Source organism: Aquila chrysaetos, chromosome 16 (assembly GCF_900496995.4).
Source record: "Aquila chrysaetos chrysaetos chromosome 16, bAquChr1.4, whole genome shotgun sequence".
NCBI lineage: Eukaryota > Metazoa > Chordata > Aves > Accipitriformes > Accipitridae > Aquila > Aquila chrysaetos.
This window is the reverse complement of record NC_044019.1, coordinates 9962346-9979088: the sequence shown is the minus strand read 5'-3', so window position 1 is coordinate 9979088 and position 16743 is coordinate 9962346. Positions and strand designations below refer to the sequence as shown.

At 49.1% G+C, this 16743-nt stretch overlaps 1 protein-coding gene across 8 annotated transcripts in view; it reads left to right on the top strand.

The window, feature by feature from the left end:
- Positions 1-16505, top strand: part of SLC25A22 (solute carrier family 25 member 22) — a 53447-nt gene extending 36942 nt beyond the window's left edge. For all 8 annotated transcript variants that reach the window (XM_030039157.2, XM_030039158.2, XM_041129281.1 and 5 more), the window contains exons 6-10: positions 8782-8900; positions 10581-10752; positions 11569-11723; positions 13393-13468; positions 14366-16505. In XM_030039157.2, coding sequence (XP_029895017.1) covers positions 8782-8900; positions 10581-10752; positions 11569-11723; positions 13393-13468; positions 14366-14519 — 676 coding nt within the window. In that variant the 3' untranslated portion in view covers positions 14520-16505. The remainder of the gene's footprint in view (positions 1-8781; positions 8901-10580; positions 10753-11568; positions 11724-13392; positions 13469-14365) is intronic.
- Positions 16506-16743: the final 238 nt, after the last annotated feature.

Here is a 16743-nt window from a genome sequence, read left to right as displayed (position 1 = left end):
TGTTCTTTCTGGCTTGAGCAGATGGCAAGTCAAGTTCTGTAGACCCCAAACTTAGCATCCCTCTTGTCCTTGTGTAGCTTGAAAATAGTTTTAGAGAGGTGGTGAATCTGAATTGATAAAGGGCACTTGCAGTGTTGCCCAGCAGCTGCCCTCCAAATAAATGCTGAAGGAATAAAATTACCTGTTCAGCTTGCAAGTGGGGGTTGGTTCATGTGAATTAAATGTGAGTAAAAGATGCTAGCTAAGCAGTTGAGACAGGCTGGACCCTGAATATTTAATGCTGTTTTCACCAAGATATTTCCCTTGCAATTTGGAGAACACTTGGGTCTCCCTTCAGACTAAGACCTTTCTCCAGAGACAGCCAGTGAAGGGCACTGTCTTCAGTCCTCAGTGACAGTAGTTAGAAAACACCCTGCTTGGGATATGATCCTGATTCTTCCCATCAGCACTGATGGGGTGGAGCCTCACTGAAGATGCAAAGCTCTGCCACAATTACTTGGTTTAATGACTTCCTATAATGTGCCACGTCAGTCTTGGCTGCTGCAGATCAGTGGCTCAACAACTTCCGTGGAGATTGTGGACTGACACAGGTTGAGGATCTAGTGTTTTCATGTACCTAATTTTTTTGTTCTGGAGTCTTTTGAAGTAGCAGCTAACATATATCTGTGTGACTCATCGGCTAGCAGCTGTTTGTGATTTTCTGTCTCTTCAAATAATGTCTCTTCTGTGCTCTGCTTAGACAGTGGGAGGTAATGATGTCCTCATTGCTCCTCACTTCTACCAAGCAGTGGGTCTGATCCCTGCAGCAGATGACACGGTGGGCCCTGGCGTACTGCAGTAGACAGGAGCACAGCTAGCTCTTTGCCAGAACCTACAAAGCGAGGTCTTAGCAGGTTGTACAGGGAAGACAAAAGGGTGCCAAGCTGCCATACCTTGTACCACCAGTGAGAGAGTGGCCCATGGAAGAAGTCAGACCAGCATTGCAACATATTTGGTGTTCTGTGAGAGCAATCACTGCTGTGATGTTTCAGCCATTAAAACATGACATGTCTGTCAGTACCATGTCCTGCACCATGAGAGGTAAAGACTTCCTCATGGGACAAATATGTGTGTCTGCCTCTCAGTGCTGAGGCAGGCTTTGAGCAGGTGTTTGGGTAAGTGGGATGCAGCCATTTTCACAAGCAGCTGAGGTTTTTACCTAGACCTCTTCTAGTTTGACTTCTGGGTTCCTGGCTGATCCACACATGACGTAGATGATGTGCTGTGCTTGATTCAGAATAAAGGAGCTAGAGAGTTTTGCCAAGAGTAAGACACCATGTTATCCTAAAACATATGTGCTGATGGGACTGGCACTACAGTGACCTGGAGGAGAAGCGTGATGCCACTCAGGTAGTGGGGAGCCTTTGTGTCTCGACATGAAACATTCTTAACTCCTTTAGAGAAAAGAAAGCTTGGGCCACAGTTAGGTGACAAGAGCTAGGCAGCACATGGAGTCGGGGTCACTCATCTCATTCAACCACCATGGCTTGGATGAATGAAATCTGGTCAGCTCTGCTCGTGATGGTAGCCAGCGTGAGCTGGACAGAGAGGCAGAGCCTTGATACTGCTGTGATAGATGGTTTAAGGTGTTTCTAACTAGAAACGTCACTCCAAGATGCGATGGGAAAGAAAAGGCCTTGCAGGCTGGCTGTGGGTGGTATAGGCCATGAACCTGGGATCTAGCTGGAAGGTCTGGTGCATGCTGTGACCTTGCTTGGGGAGCAGGGGGTGATGGAAAAGGCCATGACATTACCAGTGAGGATAAGCGCCCTTAGAAACTGCAGGGCAGCTGCTTATCATGGGATCCTTGTCCTCCATGCTAGGGAAATCCCAGGCCTGGGGGTGGAGTATGTAACCTGCCAGAGGCGTTGTGCCTGGCTGTGCTGCAGTAGTTGCACGTTACCTTGCCTTTGGCAGGTCACAGGATCTTTTCCCATGTGTAGCACGTGTGGCAAGTAGGAGTGATGGCAAGGAGCCATTTCAGTGAATCATGAAGCTGTGTGTCCCCCAAGGGTTTGCCTTGCTCTTGCTCCCTCTTGCTGAGCTGTTGGCAGTCTGCAGGTTTCTCCCTTAAGAAGCTTCTGTCCCCTCCTCCCCAGTTGTCTTTTTAAGACAGGGCAGGATTAGCAGTGCTGGAATCCAAATACCTCTCCTGCCCAGGGCAAAACAGGGTACATACCTACTAGCACATAGCAAGGCTGGGCCACCTGTTCACAACTCCAGTCAAAGCCTAGGTATGAACAACAAAATAGCCCGGGATTAGAAAGGTGAAAATTCAAGCTGCCTGGCATATCGATGTGATTTAATTTCTAGATATGTAATTGCAACAGTCAAGGTGTTATATGGTCTAAAGCACAGCTGAGGGAGTTAGGCTCAGTGTAAGGCTGGGGCCTGTTTTGTCATGGTGAGCCACCAAGATCTTGGTTCAGCTCCACCAGCATCCTTTTTGCACAAGCCAGACTGTCTGCTATACATTCATAGTGTGCTGTGCTCTTAGGCCAGCATCCCAAAGGATGCTCTTGTGCTTTTCTGACTCAGAGCTGCAAAAGTCTTCTAGACCTGTTTGACATTGAATGCCTTTGTTGCTAAGCTTCTAGCACTTGTCTTGCTTGAAATGTGTTGCATGAATTGGAGATCCTTGTCTGATAAAATGTGCATGTTCTGTCAGTATTTGCTGATTAAAATATGCTAAGTGTGTCCTCCATGTGCAAGTGGAAGAAGCGTGTGTGGACCAGAGAGAGTGTGGCAAACCCAGCATGACCCAAAATAGCTTCAAGTTACACAACAACTTTTAGTGTGCATTAATATATATATTTTTTTAATCCTTTGAAAAAACTTACTGTTGAAATGAACTTGCTTTTAAACTGCTAGGAAAAAAGGTGGCATAAAGCTTGTTTTTGAAAGGCCAGACTGAAAACACCACCTGTGGCGTAGGAAGCTCCTGGCTGCAAATTGCTGGAAGAGTATTTCGAGGATGTATCACTGCAGGTTTGTGCTAGACTCCCTTTTCCCTGGCCATACTCTTGGATGCTGCTGGAGGTGGAGTATTGGGGCAGCAAGACTTCACATGGGACCTTGTGCCCTTGTTGGTGCACCCATCTCCCTGAGGCTGGAGATGTCTTTTCCTGCAGCCCTCTCCGCCCTGGGGCTAGCTCAGCAGGGCACTCCTGCCCATACAATGCTTTTCCCCTCCTTTTGGTGCAGGAAGGATGTGTGCTCACAGGCTAGCAGGACTTGATTTTTGCTTCTTTGCCTGTTTCTATTTTGCTGTTGAGACCGTTATGACAGCCTACTGCTACAGCTTCTTGTTTCACGAGGGAACAAAACTGTGGTGGTCCTCCCAGGCTGTCCTGGTCATTTAGCAATAAGGGAGGCCTGCATGAGTTGTGTGAGTGCTGGAAATCCCCTTGCTATGCCGTGGAGGAAAGGAAGAAAACCAAGATACTGGAAAACCTCAAGGGCACCCCATGACCTTGATTGAGAAAGTCAATAAGGGTCAAACATTGTCCTGTGATGATTTTGGCCTGAGGGCCTCTGCAGTTCCCAGGGGAAGTAGAAGAGGTGACCTACGGAAGAGTCTTCAGGCAGGTCCTTGTTCCTGTGGCACTCTGTGCTGGCTGGACCACATGGCTGGGGAAGGCAGGACACAAGAGAGAGGGGAAACTTCCAACCTTCAGGCTGCTGGAAACAGATGGGATTTTTTTTTTTTCCTCTGGATTTCTGAAGCTGGATGTGTTGAGAGACCCATAATCTCACAGCTGCCGTTAAAATAGCTTCATTGTCCAGAGCAGAGGATGTGAGGGAGGAGTCACTAGGGCTAAGTGAAGCACTTGGGTATGAAGCTAAGAAAGCAATTTAACTTGGTAGTACACCAGCATGCACTTAAAGTACATTGTTGATTTTTGGGTGCTCAGTGAGTGAGGCCTCTTTGATAGATGTAAGTATTGCCTACTTTTTATGTTCTCTGTGAATTTGGGTGTTAAAAACTTCATTAAAAACCAGTCCCTTTAAAGTGTCCAAGGTTTCATGTTTATCTCCAGAGTGTTGAGTGCCAGACAGCTGTTGTGTTTGGTATGTGTTTGCCAGGTTTTGTTGTTCATTTTTCAGTTCTTAGTTAAATAGTCTGCCTGGCTGCGGTAAAAAGTGTCTCATGGCTTCTTATAAAAGTGATTTCTTGCTCATAAAAACTTGCCAGTGTCCCTAGATGAGTTTCCTGCTGCTCTTCTCCAAGGTGTGTTATTCCCTTACGTCTTCTGTCCTCTTTAATCTTGACCTTCGTTTTGTTTGCTGTTCTGGAGCAGAGGCTGGCAATCTGCTGACTTAGCAGCTCGGAATCCTAGGAAGACCAGCACGATTGCATTAATTGTGTCTTTGCTGATGCCAGCAAGTTTTCTTCCTTTCTGCTTTCCCCTGCCTTGTAGCTTTGTGCAGAGAAAAGAAATAGCCAACTATAATCCTGAGACAAGCAAGGCACTTTTCCTTCTCCCCCATGCAGGTGGGGAGACTGGAGCTTGTTCTCCATTGCCTTCCCAGCTGATACGTCTCCCCAGGGCTCCTTCCTTCATCTGCTTCTCTTTCAGGCTGTCCTAAAATACTCAGACCATCTTTTCTTTGGCATCTGGTTAAGTAGCCATTGCACAGCCTGGTTGATCCTTGAGCTGCAAAATGCTCATAGACAGGCTGTAAAGTGAGGCTTTTGATTTAGGAAGGAGGGATGCTGCTAGTCCTGGTGCTGAGCTGCTGTGTCACCTTGTACACACCGTGCTTTGGTCTTTCTCTGGGCTGGAACCCTTGTGGGCCAAGGCAGCCTCTCCTGTAGTTATCCACTGGATGTCTAAACACTTCTTTAATGCAGATAAGCCTCATCCAACCCACCAGGACTTGTAGGTGGGGGAATCCAGCCCTTCCCCTAGAGAAAGAGCCAGTTAAGAGCTGATAATCTCACTGTGCCTATTCAGGGATAGCTATTGGCGGGGTGGGGGGGCTCTTTTATTTAGCACACAGAGGCCTAGGGAATTACAGTGGGTTGAGGTTGTAGACATCAAAGGTCAGCCAGCAAGTAAATGCACTTTCGACTGTTAATCTAGAGGGAGCTAGAGATGGGCTGTTTAATCACAGAATACACCCATGAGAGGAGTAGTGCCTTTGTCTCCATTCCAGGCACATGTCTTGGGACAAAACATGGGTTGTGTCTGTGTTCAACATGCCCAGACATATTGCCCTGTCCATTGTTCACTTCCACAGACGTTCGTATTGGAACAAAACACTTGGGATCTCCCGCCAGGGCAAACCTGATATAATGGGTGCAGGCAGAGTCACCTTCCTCTTGACTTAGTCCAAACACGCAACACAGAGCTCCTGCAGCCAGAGGTAGGTTGTACCATACAACCTACAGAGTAATGCCTGCCAGAGCAACATTTAATCTGGTGGCGTTCCTTTGAGATGGATCTGTCCCACATCAGCGCTTTGTTTTGCTTGTCTGAGGCATTTCTGAGCTGGCACCGGAAGTGAGAGGGAGCTTGTGATATGAACTTTCTTGCTTTTACATTTCCCAGCATCATAGCTCCAGCTTTTCTGAAGTGTGGTTGCAATAGCTTGTTGTTCCCTCTTGGAAGATCAGGGGTTGGGGTTAAAGGGACTGACTGGCAGTTCGTGTGCATGTCCCTGCGTGGCTGTGGCAGACAGGTTGCCCTCCCTTTGAAGGACAACTCCTGTGTGTTGGTCCTCTAATCCATATCAAAGACCCACTATTTAAATTCTTTGAAAGCAGCTGACTTTCTCTGGTTTGAAACTCTCAGGGAGCTTTTGACAATCCATTGGGTTGTCAGAACAGAGGCAGAGGTTATTTTATGAGTGAGGAAGGTGATGTCCAAGCTGGGGACAGTAGCCTCTTGGGTAGCAAACAGAAACGTATAGCTTTGTATGGATGCTTTCTTAGGTCAAAGATTCCCTGTCTTTGGAAATCTGGTCATCCTTATGCCAGAATGGCTGGGTTTGGTCCCTGTCCAAGCACAGTCAGCTCCTACATGGTCAAGATTTTTCAGAACCTTGAAAAAAATCTTACTCTGCTTCCATGTGACATCGATATACCAATGCTTTCAGAGATCCTAACTTTGGACTGGCGTGTTGCTCTTGAAAAGCCCTCCATAAACTTCTCATTCCTGCTTTTTGACTTTCTTATTTTTCAGTTCTAGTTTGAAACTCTAATTTAGATGGAGCATGAGTCTTCTCCCCTTCCCATTTGACATTGTTGATTTGTCACTAATTAATTGCATGTCAGTTAAAGTGGAATGACTGATTTCTGCCAGTGCAGAATTTGGGGCTATTGTGTATATGTTATATTTAACACCCTCTTGCTGTGACAAAAGATGGTTTCTGCGTTTGTAGGACCAGATCCTTGCTCGTGTTGCAGCTTTTGAAGTTAGTTAAGGTGTGCCAATTTTTAAACCACCGAGGATAATGCCTGTGGTGCCTTAAATATTTAAACTCCTTTGTCATCTAGAGATGAACCGTTTTCAAACTCCTTTTACGTGCAGACTGGTGAGGTTTTGCAAAGGGAGTTTGACCCCTGTATGGCAAATTTTAAACCTCCTGACAAAAGATTTGCTTATCTTAGGCTATTTTTTTCTTGGACTGCCCCCAGTTCCCAGGATATGCAAACCAAAAACTGAAAGCCCTTGTTCTAGATGCTTTTGATGTACCTGTCTGACATCTCTAAAATACACCCATACACATAAATCCTTCACTGGGTCACACTGGCATAGCTCCATGGAGTTCAGTCAAGCCAGGCTGGCTTTTGTTGCCTGGGATAATGGTCCACAAACGAACATGTAGGGCAAATCTTCCTGATCTTTTGAACTGGGTATCGAAGCGGTTGCCCTGGATGAAAGCCAGGAGACAAGTACTCCAGGGATGCTCCAGGGCTCTTGCTAAAGTGTGAGATGCTCTGCTATGCCATAGAGAGGGACTGGCAGCCAGCTCCTTTGGGTGGTTTGCTTCCTCCCACAGCTGGACTAGGGATTGTACAGCCTTGCTGCTGACTATCAAGCCACACAGAGACTGGTGCCCAAGGCTTCAGGCCGCCCAAGAGGCACAAGTTGGCCACCTCCAGGTGTCACTGCCAGGGGGGACCTCTGGATTTGCACACCCTGATACCTGCATACCTCCTGGAAAGCTTGCTGCACACACTTCAGCGCCTCTGTGGGTAACTCCGTGGGAGGGACTGTTCTTTGCAGCTTCTCATCTGTGGGGGAATTTGGAAAGGGGAGACCTTGAAACGTTCCTCCCTTCAGCCTCACAGGAGAGCTCTATATTTAGTTGCTGGTAATCTCCGTTGCAGCTCTGTGCCTCTAATCCCCTGCTCCGATATCCTCCCTGGAGAAGATGAGGGGTGGAGCAAACAGCCCAGCTGACATGGTGAGCCAGCAGGATTACGGCGCATCTCCCTTCCCTTTCCTTTAGGGTTGGCATTGAAACTTCTTTGCTGGCCTGCAGTGCCACAGCTGTGCTGTATGTCCTTGCATACGAAACCCCCAGTAAGGGAGCGTGGCTTGTTTTTGCAAGGGAATAGGGCGTATCATTGTGGGACTGCTTTTGCCATAGTGTGGGCACTCGCCTTGAGTAGGTTAAGATGAGGTATTGCTGCAGGAGTGGGGCTGGGGGGAGTAAAAATAGTACTTGCATTTAAAACAGAAAAAAGAGGAGGCTGTTTCCCTCTGTCTGTGTGATTTATAGTTGCCTTTTTTTTTTTTTTCCCCCTCATTTAGATAAGAGCAGATCAGAGGCACTTCTTTTTTTTTAATCCAGTCAGTGTTTTCTGGTGCCAAGGGGTGAGATTTTTTTACAGGGCAAAAACTCATCCGTTTCTGAAAACTGAGGCTTTCTGAGCATTTGCATCCTGAGTATGTGATTTTCATCTTAGCTAAGCTGTTTCATGGCTTTGCGATGGAGGGAGCTGTGAAATGCTGCATTTTGTTAGTCAAGAACATATCACTGATAATCCCTGTTCTCCCATGCAGAAAATGCACAAAGCTGCAGTGCTGCAGGTCCATCCCATCCCTTGTCCCTCAGGCAGGACCAGTTTAGTGCAAAGGCTACTTTTTCAGGTTTGGAAAGGCTGGTGAGGTGAAGAAGCTCCTAACCAGGGGGAACAGGGGGACTGCCTCCCTGACTGTCATGTTCGCTGTTTGTTTATTTTGCTTTTGTGGGAGAACTCCAAAGCAGCAACTTGAATATTTTCCCCCCTCACTCCTTGCCCTGTGGTCTCTGTTTGTTTGTGGGGATGTTGACAGTGTTTAAAGGACTAGGCTGGCAGATGGAAAGCTGCTTATCCCCCTTAATGCTCAGGTCCTCTGCTGCCCTCTGAAGCGATACCCTTTCTGAAAGCTGTGCCCCGACTAGGGGCAATGCCGGGCTGGAAGAGAGCTGCAGCTCTCTGTCTGGGGATGGAGAGGGTTGTGTGCTCCCGTCTGGGTCTGTTCTGGCCGGCCTTGTGGCATTTGCTGAATATTCTGTTTCTGGGCCCAAAATGGGTCTTTTCCTCCAGATCAGGTGATGCCAGCAGAAATGCCAAGCCCGGGCTATGCTGAACTGTCAAGCCAAGCAGGTTCCCCTGTCCCTGGGGGCTGCCTCTCCTGTAATCCCCAGGGTCAGAGGTGTGCCCTGAGCCCCTGCACCCAGCTGCCCCAGTGTTACTCCAGGCCACATCCTCCGACTGACTCTTTCTCTCTTTTCTTCGGGCAGGAAAAAGCTGACACTGCTGCGGGAGATGCTGGCGGGCTGCGGCGCAGGTACCTGCCAGGTGATTGTCACCACTCCCATGGAGATGCTTAAAATCCAGCTGCAGGACGCAGGGCGAATTGGTATGTGGGCTTCTCTTCCCTGTGCACTGAGCAGGCAGCAGGGAAAGAGCTGGGACTGGGCTGTCAAGGCAGAGGGGGAGGGAATGAGCAGAGAAAACCCTTTTCCTTCCCCCTGCTCTCTCAAGTCAGAGGTATCTCAGGCTGTAGCAGAATTTTCTCCTCCTCTTCCCAGGTCACTTACCCCCACCCTTTGCTCACCTGGCTTTGCAGAGGCCTTTGCCGTTACAAAAGGTGATGATTTTTTTTTGCTTGAAGCAAAAGGCTTGGGAAGTGAAACAGCAAATGCTGCTGGTGAATGGAGAGAGACAGGAGAGATAACAGGGTGGTCAGCTTGTGAACGATTAAAACTTGTTAGTTACTAGGTACCCAGGAAGGGATTAGCATCCTCCAGTGCTTTTCCTGTGGTCCTTCCTCTATCTCTCTGTTTTCTGATTATTCTCTCTCTTCTACTCCCCTGTACACCTCCCCAACAGCTTCCCAAGGGGATGTGTCCTTTCCAAATGACTTGTCTCCCCTCTTACTCTCTCTTTTTTTCTTCCTGACAAAAGCAGCAGTTGTCTTGGCTGAAACAGTAAATAAAACTTCTCCTGGCACACTGGATTTGGAAGCGGTTTTGGTTCAGGCTTTTGGGGCTGTGGGCAGGAGCTAGCAGGCAGAGGCAGGAGGGAGTGCGAGCCTTTTGGCTGAAACACTGTGGGGCATTTCTGGTGAGAATGGGTCCCAGAGTCTGGCATGGAGACTCTGGGGGGAAAGAGCTGTTTGCTATCGCCTTAATCTGTTCCAGAGGTCAGCCCAGGGTATGGCCTCGTTCCTCAGGAGCCCTGCATGATACCATTAGATACCATGTTTGTGGTCCTTCCTGGAAAACGGGCCAATTTGTCCTTTAATCTCTCCTTTGATGTGGCATTCCTGAATAATCACAGATTTACTTTTTCTTTCCTCTCTTCGCCGTTTTTAATGCAGACCTTATCCTCTTTGTGCGTATTATTTTAAAATGTTTGAAGGAATTAAGCCATGATTTGAGGGTTCAGAAGAGGTTTTTGCCGCTGTGAACAGCCTGTTCTCTGTGTGGCCAGAGACCTGTGGTGTGCCCGTGGCAGCCTAAGGATTGCCAACAGGTTGATGTGCTCTCCATCTTGTGGCCAAAGAGCAGAAATGCATGAGTTTGAAAAGGTTGGGAGAAACCAGGTTGCTTTTATAAATGTGGCTGAGGAACTCCCCAGGTTAGTGATTGCTTTCAAGGGAAGGAAGCAAAGAACAGAACTGTTGAACCTCTCTCATCTGTGAATATCTTTAGTTTGTCCTAGCTGGGGCTCAGGGATGTAGCTGGAAGCAGGTACTGTCATCTGCCTGCTCACAGCAGCTCCTTTTCTCTGCACCACGGAAGCTGTGCATGACAGGCTGCTCCTGCTTAGGTAAAACCAGTCAGTCGGAGAGTGCAGCAGACAGTGTTGTGGTGTGGCAGCAGCCAGCTCCCAAGACTGGGACAAGCTGGGTTGTCTCAGGCTGAAGGAGATGGGCAGACTGGGAGCAAAAGCTTGCAGGGCACCTGGCTGGCCTTAGTCTGCACGTTTTGGTGCACCTGGAGGTCTGGCTCTTCCTCCTTGTCCCATGGCACCGGGCAGAAAGAGACTGCTGTTGAGCATCTTGCAGACCAGTGCTCTCTCTGCTTCTCCCCAGCGGCACAGAAGAAGCTGATGGCAGCGCAGGCCCAGCTGTCCTCTTCCTCTGCGGTGGGGTCGGCCGAGCCAGCGGTGGAAAGGCGCACCACAGCAACACAGATAACAAGGGAGCTGCTGCGGAGCAAAGGCATTGCGGGACTCTACAAGGGCCTGGGAGCCACACTGCTAAGGTAGGATGGCGTGGGCTCGAGCGCAGGGCGCTGGTGTTCCCAGTCTTGAACCTAAAGCACCAGCCATTGAGGGAACAAGCCTGCAAAGGAGGTGTTGGCTTCAGGGGGTGTGGGTTTGATTTGGTTTGGTTTTCATACACAGGTTTTGTGCATTAAAGAAGGGAAGGTCAGGGGAGCGAGGGAGGCTGCCTTTTTGTTCCTGGAAGATTTAATTCTGCCACTTTCTGTGGAAGGTTTTTGTCTCCCCCATGGTCCATATTTTAACACTGTAGAGAAGTCCTTGTGAGCCAGCAAAGCAAAACCATCAGCCTGAGTCTCCAGAGTGTGAAATGGGTTCTGGCCCACGGAGCGTGTTGGATGCAAGGACCGGTGCCCACCCTGACACTCTTTACCTGGGCTTTCCCAGAGTGACTCTCCTCTAGCTGTAGCAAAGGCAGAGCTAAAGCAACGCCCAGTGGGATGGGGGGCAGGGTGCGAACCTCTTGTAATTAGCAAAAGTGGACAAAACAATTGACCTCTGCATGTGCTGGGGTCTTTGGTTTGAGTGTTGGAAAATCAAGGGGAGGCCATTGACTCTGCAGGGCTGCATGCCTCCTGTGGGCCTGTTGTCCTTTGTGCAGTCAGTTTAGTCCCTGCTGAGTTTTGGCTCCTGTCTGCATTGCAGATCACAGAGCTGGGATATCTGTGTTGCACTTGTGGCTGTGCTGCCAACGTGATGCTCGCAGCCCTTCTTAGTTTGATGCTTATTTTGTTGGTGTCCTGCTCTGACTTTGCTCATCCTTGTTCTTTCTTCCCCTTCCTCCCGCCCCACCACAGGGATGTCCCGTTCTCCATTGTGTACTTCCCACTGTTTGCAAACCTGAACAAGCTGGGCCAGAAAGACCCCAATGTCAAGGCTCCGTTCTACGTATCATTCCTCTCCGGATGTGTGGCTGGCAGTACAGCTGCGGTGGCTGTCAATCCTTGCGATGGTGAGTCCTGAGTAGCCTGTGCTGGTGGCCTGGTGGGCCTCTGACTCCTGTCACTTGGCACGAGTGAGCTGGGTGAGGAGGAGGGTGACCGTGCCAGCCTCTTTGCAGCATGAGCGTGCAGGGAGGTGTACTGTAGGAGGGGAGCACTGCTGTCTGAGCTGCCTCAGCTCAGATGATGTTTGCTTCAGCTGAGCTCTACCTTTGTCCACAGCTTACAGAAAGTTTTGCAGTACTCGCTAGGTAGGTCAGGAAGAGGGTGTCATTCATTTCAGTCATTCTTCGCAGGAATGGCTGTGAACATGCTCCTGAAAGGGCATGTTTCTGTGTGGAGTGATAGCGTGCAGACCATTTACGTGCATATGGTCACGGACAACCAGGGGGAGCCTCGGATCTGTGTGGGGCCTTTTCTCCTGCTCCACAGCATCTGCCTTAAATACCACCTCAGTTTCTCTGCTGTAAAAAACACCAGAAAGCAACTCCTCCCTCTCCAACATTGCAGACTCTCCAAGTTGTGAAGAAGTGTAAGAGCAGCTTCGTATATTTTAGATACTTCTTCCAGAAGGAGCTGAGTATTTGAAAATCAGTTCCCACTTCGCAGAAAGATATCTGAATTTGGAAGCGTTTAAAGCTTAAGTCAGCCTTGGAAACCTTGGTCACAGTGAGGGGAGGGGGTTGCCATTTGGGTGGCTATATTTTTTCTTTTATCCATTTGTAAAGGAATGGGTTTGGTTTTCCGTGTTTTCATAGAATCATAGAATTGTTTAGGTTGGAAAAGACCTTTAAGATCGAGTCCAACCGTCAACCCTGCCCACTAAACCATGTCCTGAAGTGCATTCTCTACGCACTTTTTGAATACCTCCAGGGATGGTGACTCAACCACTTCCCTGGGCAGCCTATTCCAATGTCTGACAACCCTCTCGGTAAAGAAATATTTCCTAATATCTAACCTAAGTCTCCCTTGCTGCAACCTGAGGCCATTTCCTCTCATCCCATCTCCAGCCACCTGACAGAAGAGACCAGCACCCACCTCACTACAGCCCCCCTTTCAGGTAGTTGCAGAGAGCGATAAGGTCTCCCCTCAGCCTCCTTTTCTCCAGGCTAAACAGCCCCAGTTCCCTCAGCCGCTCCTCATAAGACTTGTGCTCCAGGCCCCTCACCAGCTCTGTTGCCCTCCTCTGGACACGCTCCAGCACCTCAATGTCTTTCCTGCAGTGAGGGGCCCAAAACTGAACACAGGACTCGAGGTGCGGCCTCACCAGTGCTGAGTACAGGGGAACAATCACCTCCCTGCTCCTGCTGGCCACACTATTTCTGATACAGGCCAGGATGCCGTTGGCCTTCTTGGCCACCTGGGCACACTGCTGGCTCATATTCAGCCGGCTGTTGACCAACAACCCCAGGTCCTTTTCTGCCGGGCAGCTTTCTAGCCACTCTTCCCCAAGCCTGTAGTGTTGCATGGGGTTGTTGTGACCCAAGTGCAGGACCTGGCACTTGGCCTTGTTGAACCTCATACAGTCTTGCTGATAAATATATGAAAATGGTCTGTGCTCTTGGTGATCTCGTTTTGACTGTGTTTCAAAGACATTACTCTCAGGGTGGCTCTTGCCTGCTGAAGAGCGTGCTGCATTCCTAGTGCTCACCACTGTCTCTTTTCTGTCTTTCTCTGCAGTGATCAAAACGCGGCTGCAGTCCTTGCAGAGAGGTGTGAATGAGGACACCTACTCAGGAATCCTGGACTGCACCAAGTAAGACTCCTCGCGAAGCAGGCCACCACATCAGATGTACGGCATCCGCTGTTGCCCACTGCCAGGCAGTCGGTGCAGCTTCTAGACCCAACCAGCAGCTTCTCTGTTTCAGGTTCCTGCTGAACCTGTGCTTTTGTCTATCTATCTATACGGATAGATATATAGATATATGACCAGATTTATATACTGTTCATATATATAGGTACATAAAAAGGAACTTCTTCCTATTTTGAGTAAGGTAAATATAGCATTTATATTCAAATGCTTCTGTCCAAACCCCAACAGTCATAACACTTAAGATTTTATTTCTGCAAAGGGAGGCAATGCTCTGGTTGTCTCTCCCAAGGCCCTGTTGTCTGAAAATCCTACAGCATTAAGTCTCGTATCCCTCCTAGGACCACTCTGAACAGCGGCTGCAGGAACACTGTCTGAGTGGGCTGTCCCCAGTCGCACTCTTCTCTGACCCTTTGCTAAACTGTGGTCTGGCTGCTTCAAAACACAAAGGGAGTCTCAAAACACAAGCGCTCTGCTTGTGTATTGCTGTCGTAGCCAGAGTCGCTTGCCATCTGGCTGTGTCCCATACTGAGGGTGGAGCCGGCCCCAACTTTTGAACGGGGGGGGGACCTCTTGATGCAAGCATGGAGTTGTCTTAGCTCTACATCCAGACCCAGTCTCCTGCTCCTGGCCATTCGTAGGGATGGGGCATGTTCCTGCCTGGCTATTCGTAGAGCACATGGGGGATGGTGGATGATCTGCCATGGAGGCAGTGCCAGGTGACAGCGCTTGCCTGGGTTTAGTCTCTGGAGGGAGGCTGAAAGCCAGGGCCTGGCCAGAGGCTCTCCTGGCATGGTGGAGGGGTGGAATGGACACTTACCTGTCTGTGCTGTTTCTCCCCAGGAAGATCTGGCAGAAGGAAGGGCCCATGGCCTTCCTGAAAGGGGCATACTGCCGAGCCCTGGTCATTGCTCCTCTCTTTGGCATCGCACAAGTCGTCTACTTCATCGGCATCGCGGAGTTCCTGCTGGACATGCTCCCCAAGCACCGAGCCTAGCCCCGGCACGCCTGTGTGTGCCCTCCCGCCCTCTGCAGCGCTGAATTCATCTCCGTGTTCATCATCCATGTCGACTGATGTCAGAGCAACAGCACAAAGAGTTCGCGCAGGGACGCCGAGGGGATGTGGTTTCCAGACGAGCAAACACAGGCAGGGGGAGGATCCCTTTTCTGCCTCGGTCTGGAACCTGGCCCCTCCTGCTCCTTCCACGGACAATACCCAATTATGCATATCTTTTTTCTTTTTTTTTTTTTTCCTTTCCTTTTTTTTTGGTTTTTAAATTGTCATTCTTAAGGACACTGGTAAGCACAGACTGGGCTTGCAGACGCAGAAGTCTCCTCCCAGCCTTGGGGAGGAAGAGGGATGGGAAGGAGATAACCTTGAAGCCTCATCCACCCCAGTCCCCCTCTTTCTTCCTGGAGTTGCCAGCTCTCTGAGGAGGAGCTGGAGGGGCAGCTGTGTCCCCTCAGCCCCTCCTTGGCTCTGCTGGCCCCGGGTCGAGAGCAGACACTGCGCAAAGGGGGCTCATCTCATTGCCGCTGGAGGCACGGCGGGCGGGATGCTGGATCTGGCAAGTTTCTTGGCCTGGAAACCTTCACCCCTCCCTTCTGCCTTTCTCAAAAACAAGTTGGACTTAGATGACTTCTTGGAGGTCACAGGAAGGGAAAGGGGTTCACTACTATTGATTTTGTAATCGTTTTTATTTTAAAGCAAAGGGATGTCCCTCCTAACTAGGTGTCACAGGCACAGCCGGGTGAGGTGCAGAGATGAGATGTCTGCTCTGTAGGGAACATGTCTGTGGGATCACATGAATGTCTGAAGGTGCTTCACTGCTTGGCTACAGGCAGGGGAGGGAGAGGAACTTGGGATCAAGTTATTTTTGTTCAGGGTTTTTTTTGTTTGTTTGTTTGTTTTTTTAATGCAGGGGTTGTGGGGAGGGAAAACCAAACAACAAGAAACCACTTACATTCCTTCAGCCTGCCCGCCCTTGGGGTGATAAAGCAGTGGCCGCAGGTGTAGATTAGCTGATTAATTTTATTTTTCCAGCCTGGCCCCAGGTGCACGAAAGGAGGTGCCTGCTCCGCTTCTGCGGTGCCCAACCTTGGGGAGCCGTGCTAGAAATGCCGCGCCTGTGTGCTCACCTTGCAAGGTGAAAACACAAGGTCTGGTTGTGTTTTGGTGTTTGACTTGGGTGTGTTTGGAGCCGGCCAGTGTTGAAGAGGCAGCGGGTTCCCACACCCCGAGCAAGGAGGTGTTTGCGTGTACATGATTATGGGGTCAGGTCCTCTGGACCACAAAAACTCGTCATCCCACTTGCTTCTGGGGTGGTGATCATTGTTGGGTAGCAGAGGGCAAATCCACACCTACAACCTGCGCTCTCAAAGGGACACTGCCCCGGCTAACATCACTTGTCAGAGGACTTCCTCATTCAGTACTCTCTTGGGCTGGGTAATTAATTTTAGTTTAAATGATCTTAAGTGTGAAATCTACTGACCCAGCGTGATCTTCTCCATTATTTATTCCATTTGGTGCAATTCACCCAACTTTGGTGTTTAAATTAAACTGGTCGAATTAACTTTTCATTCCTTCTTCTTTTCACTTTATTCTCCACACGCTTGCTTGGTGTTTGTGTTTCAAATGTATATTTAAATTAATTAAAAAAAAAAATCCCTGTTTTTAATGTTTAAAAGAAAACCACCTCTGTTTCAACATTCTTGGGTTAGGTTTTTGCAAAACGTGTATGTTGGGGTTCTTCTTCCTTGATGCATCCTTTTTCTCTTCGAAAAAGTTGTTCTGTGGCTGAGTTGTTATGTGTCACTTTGCACATGTGAATAATTTTCTTTATTTTTCTTAATGACTTATCCATGTGTCTGGGAAGGAATCTGTGCAAACATGGTGATAGATGTCTGTGCTTTGTGTAGTGCTGTGATGCTGCTCTTGCTCTGGATTTCCCTTGGGTGGATTAAAAAGAGAGACTTTTTCTTTTTTTTTTGTAAGGTGCCCTGTTCGTTGCTGCTTTGTGATTTACAAGGAGGGTCCCCAAAAGAAACCTTGCTGATAAAAGTAGTGGAGTTTCTGCTTGCCCTTCTGCCTGCAAGGATTGCCCCCTGAAGCTGGGGGACTGGAGGCTGCAGGGGGGTGCGTGGGGTGCAGGTTTGTATTGTGGGGTTGCGTTTGGAGGAAGATTTGGTGCAGTGAAGGGCTGAGGTTCAGGGAAAGGTCT